At 36.5% G+C, this 23529-nt stretch overlaps 1 protein-coding gene across 2 annotated transcripts in view; it reads left to right on the top strand.

Annotated features, from left to right (window-relative positions):
- Window positions 1-23529, top strand: part of LOC111866438 (type II inositol 1,4,5-trisphosphate 5-phosphatase) — a 58484-nt gene that overhangs the window by 22987 nt on the left and 11968 nt on the right. For both annotated transcript variants that reach the window (XM_033752248.1, XM_023855407.2), the window contains 13 exons: window positions 436-570; window positions 2966-3150; window positions 3261-3397; window positions 7085-7255; window positions 11402-11564; window positions 11889-12067; window positions 12591-12812; window positions 14042-14177; window positions 15329-15508; window positions 16701-16797; window positions 17265-17402; window positions 18525-18622; window positions 20866-21049. In XM_033752248.1, the coding sequence (XP_033608139.1) occupies window positions 513-570; window positions 2966-3150; window positions 3261-3397; window positions 7085-7255; window positions 11402-11564; window positions 11889-12067; window positions 12591-12812; window positions 14042-14177; window positions 15329-15508; window positions 16701-16797; window positions 17265-17402; window positions 18525-18622; window positions 20866-21049 (1948 nt within the window). In that variant the 5' untranslated portion in view covers window positions 436-512. The remainder of the gene's footprint in view (window positions 1-435; window positions 571-2965; window positions 3151-3260; window positions 3398-7084; window positions 7256-11401; window positions 11565-11888; window positions 12068-12590; window positions 12813-14041; window positions 14178-15328; window positions 15509-16700; window positions 16798-17264; window positions 17403-18524; window positions 18623-20865; window positions 21050-23529) is intronic.

Below are 23529 nucleotides of genomic sequence, written 5' to 3'. Positions count from 1 at the left end.
ACTATGTGGCATCATAACCAAGAAGTAGTAATTGCCAACAGAATTTCATATCACATGTAGTCACGTGAGCAAGCAGGTCCCAGTTCACCAGTGTTACCAGCAGTATAAAAGTTCTAATGGTTTATTTATTTATGAAACCTCATGTCACATATCAAGACTAATACATGAATGACTGTGCTTATGTGGTGTATGGTATTTATCTAGTAGCAATTAAAAGTTTGTAAATATTTGAGTCTTCTTTTTGTAATCCTGTTTTGAGTGGAATTCCGTTTGAAATAACTGGTGAAAGCAATGCCCGACCAATCAACAGACATTTCTCCTGCTTCTGCAATCAGATACTGTATTTATTCTGAGTTGCTACCAGCTGTGAATGAATAATTAGTTTCTTTTGTGTAATGTTGAGTGTTGTGTTGAAACTTAATTGTTCTGTTGCAGATACAGACAGTAAGCATCAGGATGGTGTTGATGTGTATGTCAACATATCATCACATAAACTCAAACTTTTGTTTGAGATGGTTCCTGGCATCAAAACCAGCAACTTTGTAGGAGAGATCTTTCGTGCAATTGAAGGTAATAGGAGAAAAATGTTACATTCTCCACATTTTGTTATTTGTTGAGCTGTTTCTGATTCTTGTAGGGTTGGTGCCCATCAAGATTGAGTTTGTATGCAAGGGGGACCTCACCAAAGCAGTGTTTGACACTTATTCCTGAGAAATGTTTTATTGCAGTATAAACTGGCTATTCATCAACCATGACACCATGAAATTTTGGACACACCTGTTTCAAAATGACCATTCATTTGGCTGGATATGTTTGGAAATATTGGCCTATTGGCCTCATGTGTCATGAGTTAGCTACCTCCCAATTAGGAGTCAGTGGTTTATATATTTTAATAAACTCTCAGTTGCATTATGCTTACACAGTAGACAGACACTGCATACCACTGTCTTGGAAAATACATATAGAACAAACTATACCTAAATTAAGTGCAGCTTGCTATGCAATGAGATCGATTAAGCCCTTTATGCCACAGGAAACACTGAAGATGGTTTACCATGCCTACTTTCATTCTATTATGAACTATGGATTAATATTCTGGGAGAACTCTTCACATAGTATAAAAATTTTAATATACAAAAGAATATAATTAGAATCATTACAGAATGTAGAAGTAGAGATTCATGTAGAGATTTATTTAAGAAATTAAAAATTCTACCTCTTCAATCACAATACATACTATCGCTTCTCTTATTTGTTGTGTACAACAAAAATAAATTTGAATCTAATTCCAATATTCATAACATGAATACTGGATAAAAATATGACTTCCATCTACCTTCATCAAACTTATCACTATATCAAAAAGGAGTCTACTTTTCTGGCATAAAAGTGTACAATAGTCTCCCACAAAATATCAAAAACTTTAGTAATGATACTAAACATTTTAAATCAGAGCTAAAGAAATATCTGCATGCTCATTCCTTCTACTCTGTAGACGAATACCTCAATGTAAATAGAGAATAATGTAGAATTAAGCTATATTAGTTTAAGATAAGATTACTTGTACCAGTAGGTATTATTTTGACTTGTTCTATATCCAGAGGTATTAACCTACTTAGGATCTATGGAATGCAAATAAATTCAATTCAGTTCAAAACCCTCATCGCTGATGGTTGCATACACTTTCACAACTGATGAGCTAACATTTTCCTGTATAATTGACAACAGGTAACATCATGGATTCCATATTAGGGAGGGATGTATTAAACAAGGAGCAGCCATGCTAGGTGATGAGGAATTTAACTCCATGCTATCTGTTAATAATGATACACATAGAAGATCATATTTACAACCAAAGAGGTTTGTGTAGTGGTAATGCTATAGATTCAGTAGGACCATTGACTATCCTGATACTTTTTTGTGGTTTTATGAGGAAAATACAAGCAGGTGCTGGGTTAGGACCTTGATTAGGCCATGACAACTCCCTAATCCTTTCCAATCCATTATTCTCCAATCATCCTACTGTTTGATTCTATAAAATTAGAGATATTTACTGCTGTAAAATAAACTTAAATGTCATAGTTGCTGAAATAATGACAGTTATGAAATCTACAGTTAAAACTAGTTATGGTTTGTGTCTGAACAGCAATGAGATCTTAAAAAAAGTAATACAGTAGCATGAGTAAATAAAGTACTTCGATATGAACTGTGTTTCATCCTGAAAGTTGTTGCAGGAGAGAGCAAGGTTTGTCACGAACATGTGTGGAGATGAAAGTCTCATTGTGCATACTATGAGAAGTTGGGGGATTGAGAACTAGGGATATGCCTGTGGCTGACAGCTCATGAAGTAGTTGGTAAGCATCGGGAGTAATTGAATGTAGCAGGTGGATACTATTCCCTTTTTTATGGGTTATTTAAAGACATTTTCAACATTGAGGATGTATATCATTTTGTGGAGAACTGATGAAGTTCTACATGATAATTGGCGATCCTGCAAATAGAATGTAGTGACACTGGATTAGCTATTGTGTATATGAGGCATTTTTGAGGACTTACTACACAGGAGGGTTTGTATGATTAGATGAATGAGCTGTGATAGGGCCCCCCACCCCCTAGAAATGTATTAAATATTAATTTGGAGGTAGGACATTGTTAAGATATCATCTTTGAAGTACCTGTAGCATGTCAACAGGCATAATACTTAGAATGATGATAAGTGCTGAGTGTGGTCTTCCAAAGTGTTTGTTAACATTATGTGCTGACAACATCCAGTTGTAAGTTGGTCAGGTTGTACATGCTTTGGTATATGTTGCATGACAATAAAGTCATATCATAAAGAGCACTAATGTAAGGCAGTTCTTTCATGCTTAAGTAATCAGATGGGTCACCTTGGTGATGGTCTTATATCTCCTGAAGCATAGCATTACAACTGGGCCATAGAAACTCCATGATATTGATGTTTCAGTGTTCACAAAGAGACGAGGCCCACCTCCAGAGTTCCAGTGGCTGCACAAATATGCAGTAGGTGCAGGAAGTCTGAGTAATAGTGGTAGTGGAAGCAGCTGGTCAGGAATGGATAATCCTTCAAGAGGATTGATGGAGCCAGGCATTGATGGGGTTACAGGCCAGGATGAGTCTCTCACTGATGCTGTAAGTGCATATACATAATTCATTAAAATTATGATTACTTTTGATAATAAATCAATATCACATTATGAACATGGTGAGAAGGAGCTGTATACTGCTCTGTGCATTTGCAGTTGCTAGAAAGCCCAGAGATATCTGTCCCACGCCAAAGTATTGCAAAGGGTGCTACACCCATTGCAGCAAGGGAGAGTGTCATCAAGTACCAAATGGCCATGAAGGAGCAGCATTACACATACACACAAGTATTAAGGTAAGCATTTTGACATTCATTCATTCATATTTATTCGTTCCATAAATCCATAACTGGCCAAAGGCCTACAGATGCAGTACAAGTCAATAAACATTCTTAGTACTACAAGACTAACACAAGTCAACAACATATAATACTGCTTTAGATATCTAAATTTATAATATGCAATTAAAAAATGTGTACTACACATATTCTAAGTTTATTTACAACAACATTTTAATACTTCATACCCAGAATATCAGGTGAGTCAATATACAAAACCTAAATAATAAAACATACATATATTAAAACAGTACTTAGTACCAGGAAATAGTATATTCTAACTCTCAGTATATTGATAAAACTCATTCATGGAGTAAAAGGAATGGTGACACAGAAGCCTCTTTAAAGTGGATTTAAAACCCTTCTCATCATTCACCAATCTTTTTATTGAATGGACTAAATGATTAAAAACTCTTACGCCTGTGATATAGACACCTTTGTCAAATTTGGCCAGATTTACCGCAGGTAGGTGCAAGTTTTTACATAATCTATTTTATGATTATGTAATTCACTATTGTTTTCAAATAAGTTTTTATTATTAACAATGTCATTATTTTCACCCTTTTAAAAATCTCCATACAGGAGTCTCTTGGCCTCATATTCATTGTGACTCTGAAGATTCTCTTTTGCATTATGAATACCTTTTGCGCTAAGCTAGCACTGCCCCAGAAGATTATTCCATAACTAGCAATAGAATGAACATGGGCAAAGTAGATTAACCTTAGCGTTTCTGTTGTTACTGTATGCTTTATATTTCTAATTGCATAACATGCCAGAGATAATTTGTTTATAATAAATGTGCTGGCCCCAAGACAAAGTGTCATCAGTAATCAAACCCAGAAATTGAGTCTCAGTAACTGTAACTGTACTCTTTTAATCATATATGATCACCATTGGACTTTTACAGCTATTCCTAGATCAATATTCCAAATATTGAGTTTTCTTAAAATTTAAAGTGAGTAAGTTGGCATTAAACCAGGTATTTGCCTTATCAAAAGTTCTGTTACGATTTGTTTTAAAGTTCAATTTATTGGGATCTGTAATTATAATGCTCATGTCATCAGCATACAATACCATGTTATACTCTTTATTATTTATTATTTTGGGTAGATCATTTATGTATAGTAAAAAATACAGGGGGCCAAGAACAGAGCCTTGTGGGACACTGCATTTAATTATCTCCCAATCAGATATATTATCACTACTACATTTGTTACTAAGTACTGCCAACAGTAGTCTCTAAGACCTCTGATAGATGGGGGAAGCTTATAGATACCGCTAAGCAAGTGGCCAAACTCACTTGCTCGGCGGGACTGATGGTACGCACCATTTATCGGTAGGGTATAGAGACTGGTAGAATATCATACAGGGAAGCACAATAGATCAAACTGGTCGCGGTGCATGGGGAAACCCACCCTCTCTAAATAACTAACTAACTAACTAACTACTAAGTACTGCTCTCTGCTCTCTGCCTGTTAAATAAGAATTGATTAATGACTTGAATTCCCCTGTAATTCCATAGAATTCAAGTTTATGCATTAATATTGTGTGATTGACACAGTCAAACGCCTTTTATAAATCACAAAATATGCCACCTACTATTTTCTTGCTGTTCAGAGCTATGAGTATCTTATGAATTAATGTAAAGGAAGTTTTTTCAGTAGAAGAGTGAGATCTAAATCCATACTGTTCATCCACCAGAATATTGTTATTTTCAATATGTGTAATTAATCTATCATACATAAGGCTTTCAGATACTTTTGAAAATGCAGTCAATAATGATATTGGTCTGTAATTTGTCATTTCCTGTCTATTTTTTTTTCTGTGGCGCTACAGCCCCATTTTGAGCCTAGGCCTACCTCCATGAAACTCTCCGTTTCACTTCAGTTTATTAGATCTTACACATTTGGTAGGACTCCTCGGGTGAGTGAACAGCTCATTGCAAGGCCTCTACCTGTAGACAAACACAGAAAAACGCACACAAACGTCCATGCCCTGAGTGGGATTCGAACCCACGATCCTGGCTTCTGAGCGAGCGAAGACAGTGCATGCCTTAGACCGCTCGGCTACCATGACCAGCCTTCCTGTCTATTACCTCTTTTAAACAAGGCTTGACTGTGGCATATTTTAATCTATCCAGAAATTCTCCATGGCGTAATACAGTATTACAAATATGTGTCAATGGTGAGATTATAAATGGTAAACTTGATTTGACTATTCTACTTGTTATTTGATCATATCCATTAGAATCCTTCGTTTTCAGTGATTTAACAATTTTCTCTATTTCATAAGTATTAGTGTACTTCCATTTCAGTTTCATAAATGGTTTACTAAAATTATCTCGTAGGCACATAATTGAATTATTTGCACTGGAACTTATATCTGTATTATTATTAACTCTCATCGTTTCCGCTATAGATAAAAAGTAATTATTAAGAGTGTCTGCCATTTCCCTTTGACTCCTAATTAGCTTATTATCAAGCATACTAGCTTGGATACCTATATCTTGTTTAGTGATTCCTTTTTCCTTATTTATTATTTTCCATGTACATTTCATTTGATTATCAGAGTTAGAGATAATTCTATTATAATATAGTTTATTTGCTGTTGCAATCACTTTAGTTAATATTTTTCTGTACTGCTTCAAATATAATCCAAGATTAGTATCCTGATTATGCCTATACAGTAGAACTGATTCTCTCTTTTTATTGCACGAGATTTTTATCCCATTAGTAATCCAGTTACATTGGTTATTATTAAATCTCTTTGTCCTTTTTGGGAAGCTGGCATAGAAGCATCTTAAGTAAGTGTTAAGAAAATTATTAAACATACTATTAACATTATCATGGACAAATATATATTCCAATTGTTCCCAGCTTAATAGAAATTGAAACTCCTATATAGTATCCTTATTGATTTCTCTAATATTAATACTTCTCCGCGTTTCCTTTACTACAGTACCATTCTTAATTATAATATGCTATGCATCGTGGTCAGACACATGGTTTCACATTGTAGTCACTTTGAACATGAATTTTTTATTCTTGAACTTTGAGATACTTGAGATATTTGCTTTTGCTTTGTGCAGTAGTATACAAACTACCTCACCTAGAAGGATTAATTTTTCAGTCTTGAACTTCGAGAAATTTCAGAGAATTATTTTTGCTTTGTGGAGTAGTATACAAACTACCTCACCTAGAAGGATTATGGTGGTAGGGACTGCTAGCATAAGCCATCTTGTTAACAAAATATGTTTCTGTCTAACTCTGTTTCTCTTTTTATCTCTCGCCTTTTCTTCATATGGTATAGAAGAGCAAGGCGTAGATTGATTTTAAATACAATTATTTATGAACATTTTTCATTGAAAATTGCTCTGATATGAAAAGTGGTGGCTAGTATACTTTAGTGCATTGTGAAAAAATGGCTGTTGTTATAAATAGTGATTACAATAAAGAACTTGATCTAATAGAGAAAATTGTGGTTGTCATCTTGATTCTCATAATTTTGCACATTTTCATTTCGATCTTGTCTTAATTTTGTTTTCAATTAAAGCTTTAGTCTCGCATATACCTGATACAGGAAAAGGTAAAATAAAGAAGAAGAAGAAGCCAGCAAGGAAGTACATTTTTACCACTTACCTTGCAGGGTGTTTGTTGGGACATGGAATGTGAATGGGCAACCTCCCACAGTTGGGCTATCCGAGTGGCTTGCTCAAGATCCTGAACCTCCAGACATTTATGCTATTGGATTCCAGGAACTGGACCTCAGCAAGGAGGCATTCCTCTTCAATGACACACCCCGTGAGGAGGAGTGGCAGTGAGTTACCAACCCTCTTGGTGGTACTAAAATTGACATTGCACTTCATACAGTTTTGTTGTTACAGAGATTTATATTTGAAAATATCTTCTTAATTATGATTGTTGTTACTCACTCAAGATCCTAGAGACCATATTAATGAGACCACACTTTAAATTTTTTTCCCAGAAGTAGACTGTTGTTTGTTATATTTTGTATTTGATTGAGGCAGCCTTCCAGATGTTCAGGCAAACCTTTGGCATATGTTATACTGGCACAGTGAACACCCCCTAGATTTCTCCACTATTTTAATGCACTGAAGAATTCTATTTTTTAGTCTTGCAGTTTTAATTTATAATTATGTGTGTTACGCACTATTCCTTCAGGGATTGAAATTTCATACCAGTCTTGTTGGGGTGGTGGTGATATACTTCTGTCAGTTTATTACATTTATGATGTTAAATAATATAACCACTATCACTAGTACCCTATTTTCTTGAATACCCCTCGCCATCAAATGAGCTATGCACCCCAATTTTTAAGACAGTTTTTACAAATTTTCAAGTATTATACGTTAAATAAACATCAGATATTAATAAACATTTCAAATGATAAGAAATAACACTTTTCTGTTATTTCTTGTGCTGCTACATTCACATTTTCCGAGACCTGGTGTTCTGCAGTGTGAAAATGACATAGTACAAGGGTTGGAACTTTAATAGTGGCAACACTGCTGTAGACACCATGCAACGGAACCACATAATGTCGCTTATACCACACATTAGTTACATACCTACCTTACCTCAGAGCAAATGGACTCTCCTCTCCCACGTCATTTGCATGCACAGTGACAAGAACAACAGAACCTCGTGTTAGCTGGCGGTCTAATGTAGTGTTGTCACGATGTTTTCAGTAAAGATTGAATGTGCCAGAGGCCGTACAGTACAACAGTGTCATCAAGGTCTTCAAGAGGCTTGCGGGGAATTTGCATTGCCTTACAGAAGAGTGGAAAGGTGGGTAAAAGCCTCCAACGAGGGATGCCAAAATGTGGCAGACACGCATCATCCAGGTCGTCCTAGTGTCAGTGAAGAAGAAGTGTATGCTCTTTCCGCGTTACTGGAGAGTGATCGATGCCATACGATTCATGAGCTGGCCTGAGAGACGCGATTAGCACATACGACTGTATTCTGACGATTCACATTCTGAAGGAACGCCTGGGCATGAGAAAAATTGCATCACTATGGGTTCCGCATCACTTAACAGAAATGCAGAAATGGCTACGCCGCTCGTAACCACTTGGAGTGCTATGAGCGCGAAGGAGAGGCTTTCTTATGCCGTATCATTACGATGGATGGGACATGGGCCAAATTGTATGAACCACAAATGAAACACCAATCAAACGAATGGTGTCATTACGGGTCACCACGAAAATCAGAAGTTGTTAAGTAACCCCAGCAATGTGAAAGTTATGGTGATTCTCGTGTAGGACTATGATGGTGTTATCCTAACACATACAGTTCCCTGACAGCAGACCGTCAGTGCGCAGTATTACCGTTCATTTTTGGAATACAACCTGCGACCAGCTTCAAGAAAGAAGCGGCTACACTCTGCATAACCCACCCATCATTTTGCAGGACAATGCTCAGCCGCATGCAGTGGATGCTGTGGCTGATTTATTTGATTGATGGGGCTGGGAAGTGCTGTATCATCCACCATACTCCCCAGACTTAAGCCCCTGTGACTTCGACTTGATTCCTAAGATGAAGGAACCAGTTCGTGGCATTCACTTCAGAACTGTTCCAGAGATTCTTCAGGCAGTAGACTGCTCCATTCGAACTATCAACACAACAGACGCTGCTAAAGGTATCCTACGACTTACACATCACTGGCAATGGGTTGTACACAATGCTGGTGACTACATTGAAGGACAGTAAAACTTAGAAACATGCATCTATTTTGTATCAGTTGTAAATAAATAGTTGCCACTATAAAAGTTCCAACCCTCATATTAGTGTTTGTTGTGGTACTTTATCCTTATTCTGTTGTGACTTTATTCTCCATTTCTTTCATCGTCATCATCATCATAAGCAGAGCTCACTTGGTTGTCCTCACTGTACCAAATAATATCGCCTTTTGACCCATCAAGGCTGTTTGTGATGATGCACTCTTTGGAACTCTTATCCAGGCAAAATACATTCCCACACATCCGTTATCCTTTATCTTTAATATTTCACTCACCATGAAAAGTTGTAATCGCATACCCTTTGTACTCATGTATTTTTCACTCAGAATCACAACGTGAAACTGACTTTCACAAAAGCTAACAGAGGAATGGGCTGCTACCTTCTGGGAAGCACTGGAGTGCTAAATATGCCAGATAAGTAGCAATGTTAACTGTGATGTGAATAAGCTGTGAACCCCCCTTTTTTGTCACAAATATTTCTGAGAAATTTGTGCAGGGTGTACAAGAAAATATGGTATGTTCGCAGTTAATTCTGTGTTTGGAAGTTATTTATTTTCATACTCCTTGGCTCTGTAGTGCGTAAGAATCATGGCCTCCTTTACAATAGATGCCTACTCTTCTCTGCTATTTGCCTTTTACCTCCACCTCTTCACTTTCAATTCTTGTAAGTCACTGTGTGTTCCAACAATATCATTCTGGGCCTTATCTGGCTTACTTCGAAACATTTTTATAGCCACACTTTTTTGATCCATTCAAATCACATGCACCAACCATTCCAGTCTTCTCCTTTTATTATCTGTTAGCAAATTGGGGATTTTGTGTAATTCATTCTAATCATACTTGACTTCATGCTCTTTAGTAAACCTATAGCATATCCCAAGTAAAGAAATTGAACGCATTGTCCTAATAACCTTCTTTTGGGCATTTCCCTAATATTTTTGCCTGGCATCTACTATTTGGTTTCTTAACACACAGTATTTTATGAAGTGAGGTTGTTAGCTTCATGTCCAACCCCTGAACATAGATGACTGGGGCTACATTTTGTATGGCTCCTATCTTTTGATCTATATAGCATGCAGACTCCTACCCCATGTTAATAGTTGTTATGGATTATGCAAAATAAACTAAGAACTTTGCGGTTGTGGAAAGATATGTCAATGAAACAAATGTATGAGCAATTATTTGTCAAACAGTAATTTTTTTCCTAAGATGTCCTTTCTCTCTATTCCATTTTCTGCCATTTCTTTATTTGTTTGACTGTCTTTTTTTTCTAAATTACTGGTACTTATTTTCATTTTCAGAATTGTCTTAGAGTTGAGGATATCTTGTATTTTGATACCTTCTCTTTTAGATGGTATCCTTTAAAGGAGAGTAATGCGTTGTAAGTTCATTCAATAACTATTTTAAACACATTGAATTTGAATTTTAAAAATCATGTGTGTGAAGTTCACAACAGTTTATGATTTGCAAATGCCTAGGAGTAGTACATAGATCAAAGTTCACAAAGAAAAGCTGTCGTGGAACCTATACTGGATTACTCAAATTACTGGGCATAATGGTCAGATCATCACATTAATCCCCATCCCTCTTCTTAATATTGTCCGGATTTAGTGACTGACACAGGGTTTTGATTTGTAATTGGACTTATTGAACACTTACAAATTATAACTGCACATAATTATAATGCTGTCTCTAATTTGCACACTCTGCTTCTCACTACTGCACTTGATAAGCCTTCTGTATCTCCACTGGTTGTGTTCTGGTAACGGATCCCAACAGTGCCTTCTGTTTATATCCTTACCAGCTGGCTACCATCTCACAGCTAATTCGTGCCCACAACTGTCTCATGATGGTGACTACGTTGTATAGTTCACACTTGCTCTGTAGCCTTGGGTTGGGTCAATTGAAAGCACCACTTCCAACAGCCTTTTCTGTTGTTTAGTGCATATCTATTGCCATGGGAACCAGCTGCTGTGTATATACTGACCATTACCACACAACGAATGATTTCTTCTGGCTCCATTGTTATAACTCTTAGGTGTCAGATCTCAATATCAACAACTGATATAGTTATTACTTTCAAAGAGACAATAACATATTTGAATTCTGCACTTGAGGACTCTTTGTGTACTTGAAACATATCCAAAAAAATATGCATTGTTATTTCAAGCCTAAAGTTGATGTTGTGACTGTGTGTATGGCAGGGAGGCAGTATTAAATGGTTTGCACAAGAAGGCACGATACCACAAGGTGGCTCTGGTGAGGCTTGTTGGAATGATGTTGCTTGTGTTCGTGCAGGAGCAGCATGCAGCTTATGTCAGAGCTGTAGCCACAGAGACTGTTGGCACGGGCATTATGGGTAAAATGGTATGTGCTAAATGAACTTGTAAGTAGAGAAACTGAATTTGATTTTTAGTTGAATTAAATAAAGTAGGTGAGATGACGTGCATGGAAGAAACAAATGCATACACAATTTCGTAAATGGAAATAGACTAAATTAATAATAAAATGGGTCGTGTGGAAGTCAATTGTAAGGCTGTCAACTGATTTGAATTGGTCCCACATAGGATTAATTTACAGTTATATGTGATGGTAACTTTGGGTTTCAAAACACAGGATTTCTTAACAATTGAGTACATGTGCTGCTCTGAAAGTACCCTATAACTGTGTATTTGTATGTGATTGTTTCAGGGCAACAAAGGTGGGGTTGGCGTGCGCTTTGACCTCCACAGTACTTCATTATGTTTTGTTAACTCACATCTTGCTGCACATGTAGAGGAATATGAGCGTAGAAATCAGGACTACCATGACATCTGCTCACGGATGAGTTTCACACGTTTCTTGCCTCCTAAGGGCATCAAGGATCATGAGTAAGTGCAGCAGAGTGTTTTCTCAATCTTGTTTCTGAATTTTGGAGTTCACATCCCAGGAATTTTTGGCGACATGTTATCATTCTGGAGGACAAACCCGTAACAGAACTTCATAATTGGCAGGGGGAATTACCTATAATCACTTCAAATATAATATATTCTTGCTTATCTACCAGTCTGTGGATTATCCATACTTTTCCCCCCTTATAATTTGTGTTACTTGTTGAATTGTTAAGGGTTTATAAGTATGAGCATTGTCATGTAATGTTCTTTTTACCAAGCTTTTGTCTCTCTCACCTTATCGTTCTTTAAGGGATATAGACTCTACTTTTCTGCAATTATACTTGCAATTGAAAAATGTTTTTATGGTATTAAAGTGGGCTGTTTGTAATATCAATTATCTTTAGTCAATACTTTTTTATTGTGTATGTTTTATATGTGTTTTTTCATTATTCATGTATGTTCTCTCTTCAGTTAGTGCAGATAATTGAAACTATAGAGAAGTTATATTTTTGGTTTGCAGTCAGGTATACTGGCTGGGAGATCTGAATTATCGCATAACAGAGCTGGACCCTTGGTTAGTGAAGGACTATATTGACAAGGGCAACTATCTGCCTTTGCTGGAATATGATCAACTCCATCAGCAGCATGGCTTAAAAAATGTGTTTGCAGGCTATCAGGAAGGAAACGTTACTTTCCGTCCTACATATAAATATGACCCTGGTTCAGACAACTGGGATTCCAGGTACTGTCTTTCTACCCTGAGTTGATTCTGCTATACTGTAGAACTCACCAAGGAAGTTTCCCTGTGAAAGATTTACTGGTGGCCAAGAATTCTGAAAACTACTTATAGGAAATCTCATAATCTCTTATGAAATTCAAATTTTACGGATTGAATTAATTTGGTTTGGACTAGGAACTAGTGATTGTGCCTAGTGAACACTAATGAACCTTCTGGTTCCATAAAAGGTAGAGAATTTCATGACTGAGGAACTAGTAAATTCTTAGTAGGGACTGTGCTTTATGGAGGCAGTTAATTAATTAGGAATAAATGGGATTATAATAGCACATACTAATGTTTTAAATGGAACATGTGAAGGTTTGTTTTACATCTTGAATCCAGATTTATGAAAATCAGAGTATGAAGCAGTGATATTGTTTTTCACCTATTTTTAGTTTTGCCATGCATAAATGTATATTTTCTTCCAAAACAAGCAAGTACATCTTTTAATTTATTACATGTATTCATAATACACATTTAAAACTATCTCATATTCGTGGAACATAGCAGTTCTAGAAAGGCAGTGGGTGTGAAGTGGTAAAATAGAAAAAAAAAGTAACGCTATCCCTGTAACAGGCTGTGGAGGCCCATGGGGTTGTGAGAGCTCGAGGCTTCTACATTTTCTAGACAGTTGGCTCACAAATGGCAGTGAGGTTGTCACCTTTACATGCCAAACGCCCTTTCCTCCAGGAAAACTCCTGGTACTTATTTCGGTTAAGAGGCTGAATCAACCCCATAGCCATAGCATGGCTGGCAGGATTAGGTTAATTTGATAAATCCAGTGAGCTTATTGGGAATTGAGCCTGCGACCTTCTATCTTGTGGCACAGTGCCTCAACCTATTATGCTACCGCATTCCACTATGTATGAAGGGGTGCTATAGGTAAATCTTTCAAAGGGAATTCATGGTAATGAATTGTTATGTGCTTGACCATGCATGTGCATAGTCGCAAATAGCATATTTGTGAATGTGGACGGATGGGTATACTGTGGAAGTCTCACATGGACCAGTGACAGTGTTTTGTCAGTAGCCCTGTGTCACAGCTAGGTTAGTGACTAAAGAGGGTTAAGGCAAATGTTAGGATTACATACAAAAGAGTTAAATTAAATAAAATACACAAATGTTGGATCGGTAATTTTCTTATGTGTAATTACTAGGGTGCTATGTGAATGCCTTTTTGTGTATGTGGATAGTGAGAAAAACCGGGCACCAGCATGGTGTGACCGTGTCCTGTGGAAGGGAGATGGAATTACGCAAATTACATACAGGAGCCACCCTGAACTTCGAATCAGTGATCATAAGCCAGTGAGTTCCCTGTTTGACTCTCAGGTAAGAATTGTGTTAGTTTGTAGATTTGATACATGGCTGGTGATAGGTTGAATGGGTTAGGTCCATGTAGAGGTAAAGTTTTCTTTGGTCTTGATCAATTAAGCATTACACCATGAAGATGTATGTGGGAGTGAAGGTGTAGCTACACCATTTTAACCTTAACATTTAACATTACACTTAGATGTAGGTGACTGGTCATTTTCATTCCCCTGCTGCGTTATCACCAGAGAAACATGTACCAGCATCCATTGTGTAGGAGGCTGGGTGGGCCTCAGAGCCAGTCTGAATGTTATGGAAAAGGGAAAAGTCTCTTGCCCCTACCAGGAGTTTAGCCTCTGTTGTCCTGCACATAGCCTAGTTGCTATACTGACTTATCTGTTGTGGCTCATTGGTTGATTTCCATTTATGAGTTAAAATACCAGGGGACGCATCAGAAGTGTTCGGCACTATTACTGGATTGCTACAGTAGAGTTTTGATTATCTGTGTGTGGATTATTTACATTTTGTATTAATTATGGGACTTTCAGAATGTCCTAGTCATTGATAGAAGCTGCCCATAATTTAAATGTTACCATTACATCTCTTTCAGTAATATGTATCAGTAATGCTCTACAGCACTTTGCAGTAGACTGTACATCTTCTCACTCAATTGCAACTTTCTGTTTTATTGTTTTATTGATTTTTGTGCCAGTTTGCTACCACAGAAGAAGGGTTGCTTTCTTCTGTTGTTTGTGTAGTGACCAGTAAGTAACAATTTATTTTCAGGGTTGAATTCAGCATGACTAGCGGGTGTTTTCCAGATTTTTATATTATTCTTTTTTAATTTTCTGTTTTACTACTCCTGTCCATTACCACTATGATAGAGAGTTCACTAAAACTGAGAAACAAAGAGGAAAATAATGGTACTATTTATTTATAAGTTTAACTGGGACATAAGAAATGAACATTATAAGCAGGCCTTTATTGTAATATAAGGTCACCTTCTATGTTTCGGAATTATTCAGGTGAAAGTATTTATTGCATTTATTAAGTACTGTACATTTTTTAAACTTTTGGTACCCCTTGAATGTTTGTAAAATTCTCTTGAGATTATACGTTTTGGCCCCCTAAACTTCATACCTTATTTAGGAGTTTGCATCATCTCTTCTCAGATCCGCGTAATAGATGCTGTTAAATACCGCAGAATACATGAGGAGGTGATGAAAAAATTAGATAAACTGGAGAATGAGTTCTTGCCCCAGGTGATGGTGGACAACACAGAAGTGATTTTTGATACTATCCACTATTTGGAGTCACAGATCCGAGATCTCATTATTGCAAACACAGGGCAGGTTAGTGCAAAGTTTCTTGGAAGGTAACATTTTGCAAGAATTTAGTATTTGTGGTGAAAGTGTGATAAAGAGAAAGTAGTGTCAAATTACTCATGATATTTACTTTGTAATTTTAATAATAAGAACACCCACGACAACAATTAACAGCAACAAAAGTAGTGTGTTAACAACATGAAAACATTGAATGAAAAATAAAAGTAAAATGTATGTATATACATATGCAGAGGAGAATATGCCAATAATGCCTATTGCTTTTCAAGTCATTCTTTACAAAGGAACATGTTATGTGAAGTTGATATCTGTCTAGTATCAGTACCCAAACCATTAGACAGATTTTCTTGAAATGTAGTATTGGGAGCTTTCACTGAAAGTTGTTGGGCAGCTCCACTTTTCCACCAGATTGGTCATAGTAAAGTCTAGTTTATGTAATTGCAGTTTTCACATATCCTATAAAAGGTTTCATAGAGTTTGTTAAAATTCACTGTCATGGACTGTACTTTCACAAAAAAAATGTTGGGTGATTCTGAGTTGCAGCCTTATTAATATACTCCTAATTAAGCATAGTTTGTATAAGACCAGAACTGAAATTATGAGTGTATACCATAAACCCACAGCTTTTGTTGGAATTCATCATGAGAGACGTTTCACTACATTACATCTCATTTTCCAGTTTTAGATAAACTCAGTAAACTTCAGAGAAAGTTGTTGTAATTTTATATACTACATTATGGAATACACCCTTTCCACTCACTTACTTCCTCTGTCATTCAGGGCTTCAGAATTTGAGTTTATGTATTAATGTAATTTCTTAGCATTTTAATGTAAGCTTCCCCTGCTATCCATATTTTATCCTCATGGTGAGTAATACTGTAGAATCTGCCTTAGGGTTACTCCAACCTCAAAGGTGGATTCCATAATCTTGAGGCTGGAGGGATTGGTAGGACTATAGCTGGATTCATTACAAATTTTTAAATGTTTGAGCAATTGCATAACCCTTCTGAAATTGTAAATATAAACGTGTCCTTCATCTAATGCCTTCACAAAATTCCATTCTATTATTGAATGTTGATAAAATTAATTTCATTTTAATTTTTTTTAGCTTCAGTGTAATATTGTGAGTAATTATTTACTTGCACTGTTGTACTGTATACAGATGTGAATTGTTTCTAGACATTTCTTGCATTTTTCCCAGGTTCCAGTTACTTTTGAATTCATCAAGAAGCTGGATGATTCAAGCTACTGCAAGGATTGGCTTAACATTGAACCGTACTCTGGATTTATCATGCCAGGTAGTGTGTAGCAGTGTAGAAAGAAGGTATATGTGAAGAATATTCAGTATACTTAATTTTATTCATTCTGGTCCGTCACACTAGTAAAGTAAATTATAGAATAATTGATAACACTGTCCAGTGTGATTCAGTTTGTAGACATTTATTCCCTTTACATGTTTTGGTCATCTGTGACCATCTTCAGAAGTCATGAGATCAACATGTGACTCTTCTCTGTCTCCAGTATTGTAGATTCTAGGTGTTATGTTACAATATTAAAATGGATCTTGAAGAGGTAGGGTGGATGTGGATTGTATTTATTTGACTGTGAAATTTGGATTCCATGATGATGGGGAATGATTTGAGTAGCTGAGCCACTTTTAAGTTCAGAAAAAAGGAGCCTGGTGAATGGAGCTGGTTAATTTTTTTTCTTTGTTTTTTCTAAATATGAGACAAATGGGATGTCATTTGTGATTCCTTATTGGCAGGAGAGAAATGTGACATCAAGCTTGAAGTGTTTGTTGACAAGAAGTCTGCATTCAAACTGAACTCTGGTGAGGACAAGCTGTATGACATTCTGGTGTTACACTTGGAAGGTGGGAAGGATATCTTCATAACTGTCACAGGTACAATACATTATATCCAAAAGTAGTCCCTGTCTGCAGTGGTGTTTCATATATTGACAATACTACATGTATCATGTACATATGACTGAAATTGATATGCATGTGTGAATCAGAATATTTTGAGCTGAGATGAACAGATTTATTGATATGAATTCAAACATCAGTTTTTCAGTCTCAAACTTTTATATTTTCTGATAACTGATTTTGCTGTGCATACCAATGTTTGATGTTGAACACTGTTTCAAAACATTGTCCCTTCATTTTCATTTTCAATTTTGGAAGCAAAGCAGAATCACAGGGAGCTAAGTCTGGTGAGTGGGGAGGATGTGGAACGATAACCATGTTGTTATTAGTCACAAACTCTGTGGTTCTCAGGGACATGTGAGCAGGCACGTTGTTGTGATAAAGGAGCCAGTTTAAGTGATTTGCAAGTGTATTCAGGAGTTTTGGAGATATATGAGGGAAAATCAAAATGTACGGAAGTTTTAGTTTATTTAAAAATGATATTTGGAGCATTGAAAAATACATAACATACAGATAATGTGAACTTTCCATCATTTGCACCGTGGTGGTTATTTTTGTTTTTTGAATTATGAAGATAGTGCTCCTGTAGTAGAATGCATAAAACAGTGATCTGTTATCTAATTGTATTGGTCACTTAATGTGATAAGTGAGATTTATGGAAGAATGGCATTTAATTATAACGATAAACCAGATGAAAGTTCTTGAATGAATGGAAGTGTTCAAATGGGGACAGAAGAGATGAGGTTATCAGCAGGCTGAGCAGCATGTGTGAAACAGATGAAGAATCAGAAATGACAAAATTGCATATCAGTCAGAAACGATGCTTGAATAGCTTAAGGTTCAATCCAATCCAAAACATCTTATTCAGATGAAGCAAGGAAATGTGTCTAGTGCTGGATGAAATATGTCGAAAGGCAGGGTATATATGTAGAAAGTTATGTAACTGGTGTGTCATTATTTTGCCCCAAGTTACTGTAAAATTGCTTCTGATATTTTCTTAACCTTTGTATGTACCTTTCACTTACCATGAAATAAAGCTCTGCCTTTGATGTGTAGAAATGTGTACTGACAAACATGTAACTTTCTTTTTGTGCATAGGAACTTATGAACGCAGCTGTTTTGGCTCTTCCATTGAAGCTCTGGTGTTCATCAGTGTCCCAGTTAGAGAAATCCCTGTTGGCAGACTTATGGAGCTGGTGCGTGTTCATTCTGTAGTGTAGGTACCAGCATAAGAGCTTGCCACAATGATATGTACAAATTTACACAGTGATATTTTCACCCACAATTGAAATTCATCAACAGAAGGTGTGAATGAAATCAGAATTTACATATCTGAACTTTTCAATTGAAAGATACTACGAGTATAAAAAAATATACAGTTGGATTAGCATCAGGTCATTTGAAGAAAAAAAAATCGTATAACTTGTAGTACTCTTCATCACTGTAATCACATAAGCAATAATGTAGTGTAGAATGATAGTATAATTCTAACATTTTTTATTAGTGCATTTGACTGGGGCAATTCTTTTACTTTGTAAAAAGCGTTAGTCAGATGTCTTGCACATTTACGTTGAAGAATGTCCTGATATTCATTCTGTATGTGGATTTTGTAATATAAATGGAAGGCCAGCCATAGTGACATAATGCAAGTGCCTTGTAGATTGTTGGGTTCCACATAAGAATGCATTTTACAATGTGCTCAGAATTTTAAGTGATACTGAATCCTGGCTGTGATTGAATATGGAATGTGAGTAGCAATGGCATGCCATGGCAGGGAATATATTCAGTGCTTTTCAGCCAAGTCCTCATTCAAGATGCATGCTTAATTCCCATGGAGACTGATTATCCATGATCGCAAGTATGGAATATTACATATGAAGATGGCCTTCACCCCAGCACATGAAGAAGTGCAGCAGTTTTTACCAGGAGATCATGCCAGCTATGTGCAGCTTTGAAGATGGCTTGAAGAACAGTCACAGTTTATGAATTACATTTTGATCATGGATGAACTCAATTTTACAATGATAATATCAGTCTTGATCACAGGACAATCAGCATAAGGCAGTACAAAGTAACTTTCAACATCCATTTTCAATAAGTACATCGTGTGGAAAGGTGGGCATTCATATTATTTGTAGTCCGCATTTCATTGAGGGACATGACACCTGTGTCTTACAGACATCTTGCAGAGAATAAAATAAATCTTCATTTAGATGTTCCTCTTTACACAGGAAAATGAATGTGGATACATGACAGATTGCCTCTATATTTTGGCCAAGAGATCACAGAGTACTTGAATGCAGGTTGTCATGGAAGTTTGAGATGGTGAACCAGTTGCGTAGTCAGCTAGATTACAAGACTTTACTCCATTTCACTTTTTGTATGGGTTGTATGAAGTCTGAGGACTGCCATATTTGCTAGCCAGAAGCAAGACAACAGTTTGTGCATGAGCAAAGCTGCCGCAATAAGAAGCACAATGCATAAAGATATTAAATGTTAAACAGAGTGACACCTAGTGATATGTATTCAGGCTAAAGGAGATAATTTCTGAAATTTAATGTAGGTGTAAACTTTTTGTTTGATTGTAATTCACTTAGAAAAGCCGATACCTTAGTTATCTTGGTAATAAAGCTGCTCAAAGGGAAATTGATTTGTATTCATTTCTATTCAACAATAGTGCTTAACTTCATAATGGTGGTGAATTAAACCATTGTGGTAGAACATTTTTTTTTATTTCAAATTACCTGTAGAATACACTTCTGAACTCTGACCATTTTGTTGTTGGACACCTTTATGTAGTTGTTTTTGTCATGTTCAAAATAATGATAGCTCATGAAAGGTTAACTGTAACAGATTTNTCCCTGACGAAACATACACGACGAACCACGGCAACGGGTTAACTATAACAGATTTTTTTCAGTAGTTCCTCTGAAATATACTGTATACCTCCAAGGGCTTTTCTAATCAAAGTTTTGGGAATAATTACTTCAAGAATCATCAAATACGCTTTATAGAAGGGATTCTCAGCCCCTTAAGATGTTGGGCTACATTCAGTAGCATTACTACCTGGGGCCACATTCACCCTTTTGTATTGACCAGTGAGCCACCAGGTTACAAATGATAATTTTTTGGAACTTCATGGCAGTTCATTAAAAATGCAAATAATTTTGTGCTTATCATGATCAAGTTCACATTACTCAGTTTTCTTTATCAAGTAGTTTGTTATTTTTATTAATGCACTTAAAATTAAATGTTTGATTAAGATGGTAACTATTTTCCATTATTCAGGATGATACAGTACTGTATGAACATAATGGGATGTTGGCAGCTGCATGTAGTCTTTAAGCCTCAGGTTTGGAAAACTCTTCATCAAAGGATTAACAGCCCTCCAAGGTTTGAGTGCTGTGGTACATAATATTGTTTTCGTTTGATACTACAGGAGAACGCAAAAGAGGTGAGCAGCACACAGGATCCATATCCCATACCCAAGGAGATCTGGTTCTTGGTTGATCATCTGTACCGACATGGCCTCAAACAGCCACACCTCTTTGAACAGCCAGGCTTGAACTCGGAGCTTCTGCAGATACGCAACTGGCTGGATAATGGTTCACCAGATCCCATGCGTATCCTTTAATTTGAATGATTTGTTTGTTCTTCGCCATTTCAGGCACATCATCAGAAAATATGTTCTTTAAATTAGTACCAGACAGGAAAACAGACAACTGTTAATCTATAACTACATGCTTCTTCATTCTAAGTAATAGCCTAACAGTCTATTTCACTTTGTTACAAGACCGGAAGACAGCAAACATAGAGTGGGGCAGCTTGTTTACACTGTTCAGGGGATTGATGAAAAGGTGTAAATTATGGGAAGATATAAATTTTAGACAATGCAGAAGTCATTAGCTGATTCCATACCTTGGTCTTAACTCTTATTTTAGAATGCTCAGCAGGTAATGTAGTATCTGAATTAAGTCATTTCAAACGACGCGCCATAGCTCAAGCGGTTAGTCACTGGTTTTCCACCGCGGTGGCCCGGGTTCATCCCCAGGTCTGGTCAAGTGGGATTTGTGGTTGACAAATTGGCGCTGGGGCCAGTTTTCTCCGAGTACTTCAGTTTCCCCTGCCAGTCTTCCTTCCACCAATTGCTCCACAATCAACCTCACCTATCATCTGGGGCTAGTACAATATGCCAGAAGTGGCCACAATACAAGGGACTTAATCCCACCCCACTAGCAATAAAGAAAAAGTCATTTCAAGATAAAAATTAATGCCTTAATATGTCTCTTTCCACCTTATTCCATTTTAAAGTTAACTTTGATAAGACATGCTTCTAAAATAAATATCCTGACAATCTTTTGCAGTATACATAATTAAACCCACAGTGGATAACACCAGGTGATAAATCACAAAGGAAGATCTCTGTTAAAATTAGTACAAATTAATTTTCTAAATAAGTTTAAGACTGACCAGAACATTTTTACAATATACCATTCTTTGATACTAAAAGCTGCCCCTGTAATGGGTTGTGGAGGCCCATAGGGTTGTGAGAGGTTGAATCTCCCACATTTTCTAGACAGTCGGCTCACAGATAGTAAGATTGTCAGCCTTATGCGCCCACTGCCCTTTACCCCCCCCCAGGAAGATTCCAGATAGTTATTTATGTTAGAGGTTGAGTTAACCCCTGGGTCATAGTATGGCTGTAAATATTAGTTCAATTGTATAATCCAGTGACCTCATTGGGATTTGAACCCATGACTTTCCATCTTATAGCACAGTGCCTCAACCATCTGTGCGATTCTGTGATACTACTTTTGAAGATATACAATGTCATGATGCGAGGTAAAATCATTGTCAAACACTGAAAGTTTCTGTGTAGAATCTCTTCCAGTTCTTCAGACTTGGACTTCTTCACGTATTGTCATTATCATTTTGTTCACCTCCACCTCCTTTTTGTCTGGAAGGGTTGCATTTGCTTCATTTTCAATGGTAAGATGCTTGCCTATCATTATTTTCACAGTTGATAGTGTTAATCAAGTTTTCTTTGCAAGAAAATACAAGTTCCCATGTATTTGCCACTGTCCCATGGTGTGTTGAGCTTTTCTTTCTTTTTGTTTTGCTGCCATGCCTCTTCAGGTATTTAAATTGAAATAAACAACTGCAGTGCCTGCAGCAGACATAGTTAACAGAGTAAATTGTACTAACAATTAACTTGAAAATAATAAAAATAAAAAACTAATATGATGCTTGCAAGACGGTGACTAAATCTACTGTCTGATCTTAAAAAGTCTTGTAAATGAAAAAGCACCATTTGAAACAGCACTAAAGTGATACTTAAACAGACACTCCTCCTACTCTATTGATGATTACTTGTGCCAACAGCGTAAGTTGACATCATTCATGTATATGTGTGTGGGTGTATTTTTGAATAGCCTTATGAATAACAACTGTGTTTTCTTGGGGTTTCTTATGTGAAAACTTTAGTTGTACTTTACACATGTTTTTGTATTTATATCTTCAGTCATTCTGAGTAACTTTGGATCCAGGGAATGCAATGTAATGTAAAAAATCATCAAAATAGCCAGTGGTTGAGAAGAAAAGTTGACCAGTCACAAAAAAAAACTGTACAGTATTTAAATGAAGGGGCTTTCTATTTTTTCAGGAACTAAAACCATTGAAATGATGGAAAGATTAATGGTATTGAAAAGAAAAATTCTGAAAAATACAGGGAAATGTACATTGCAGTAATACATATGCAGTTTGATCATATATTATCCTCTTTGTTCGGCGCTGTGTGACCAGTGCCATTAAATGAACTGGAAAATCAAGGCTTTAGCATTTATGTCTTCTTGGATTTTCCTAATTTTCAAAAAATTCTCCATTCTCATAGTTCAAGGTCAATCATTTCAGTCCCATTCTTTCATATTCTTTTGTCCCATCACTCCAAATTCCTTGTGGCCACCGTGGCTTAGGTCTGAGCTCTTTGGAGGTCTTCTAGTTTGCTGTAATGAATTGAATACTTTTGCTGTGTGCTTTCTGAATGTCCATACCACCCCAGCAGAGGTTTTCTTTTATGACACTTACTTTTCAGAGTTCTTGTTTT

Source organism: Cryptotermes secundus, unplaced genomic scaffold (assembly GCF_002891405.2).
Source record: "Cryptotermes secundus unplaced genomic scaffold, Csec_1.0 scaffold271, whole genome shotgun sequence".
Classification (NCBI taxonomy): domain Eukaryota; kingdom Metazoa; phylum Arthropoda; class Insecta; order Blattodea; family Kalotermitidae; genus Cryptotermes; species Cryptotermes secundus.
The sequence above is the reverse complement of the archived record's forward strand: the minus strand, read 5'-3'. Positions and strand labels throughout refer to the sequence as shown.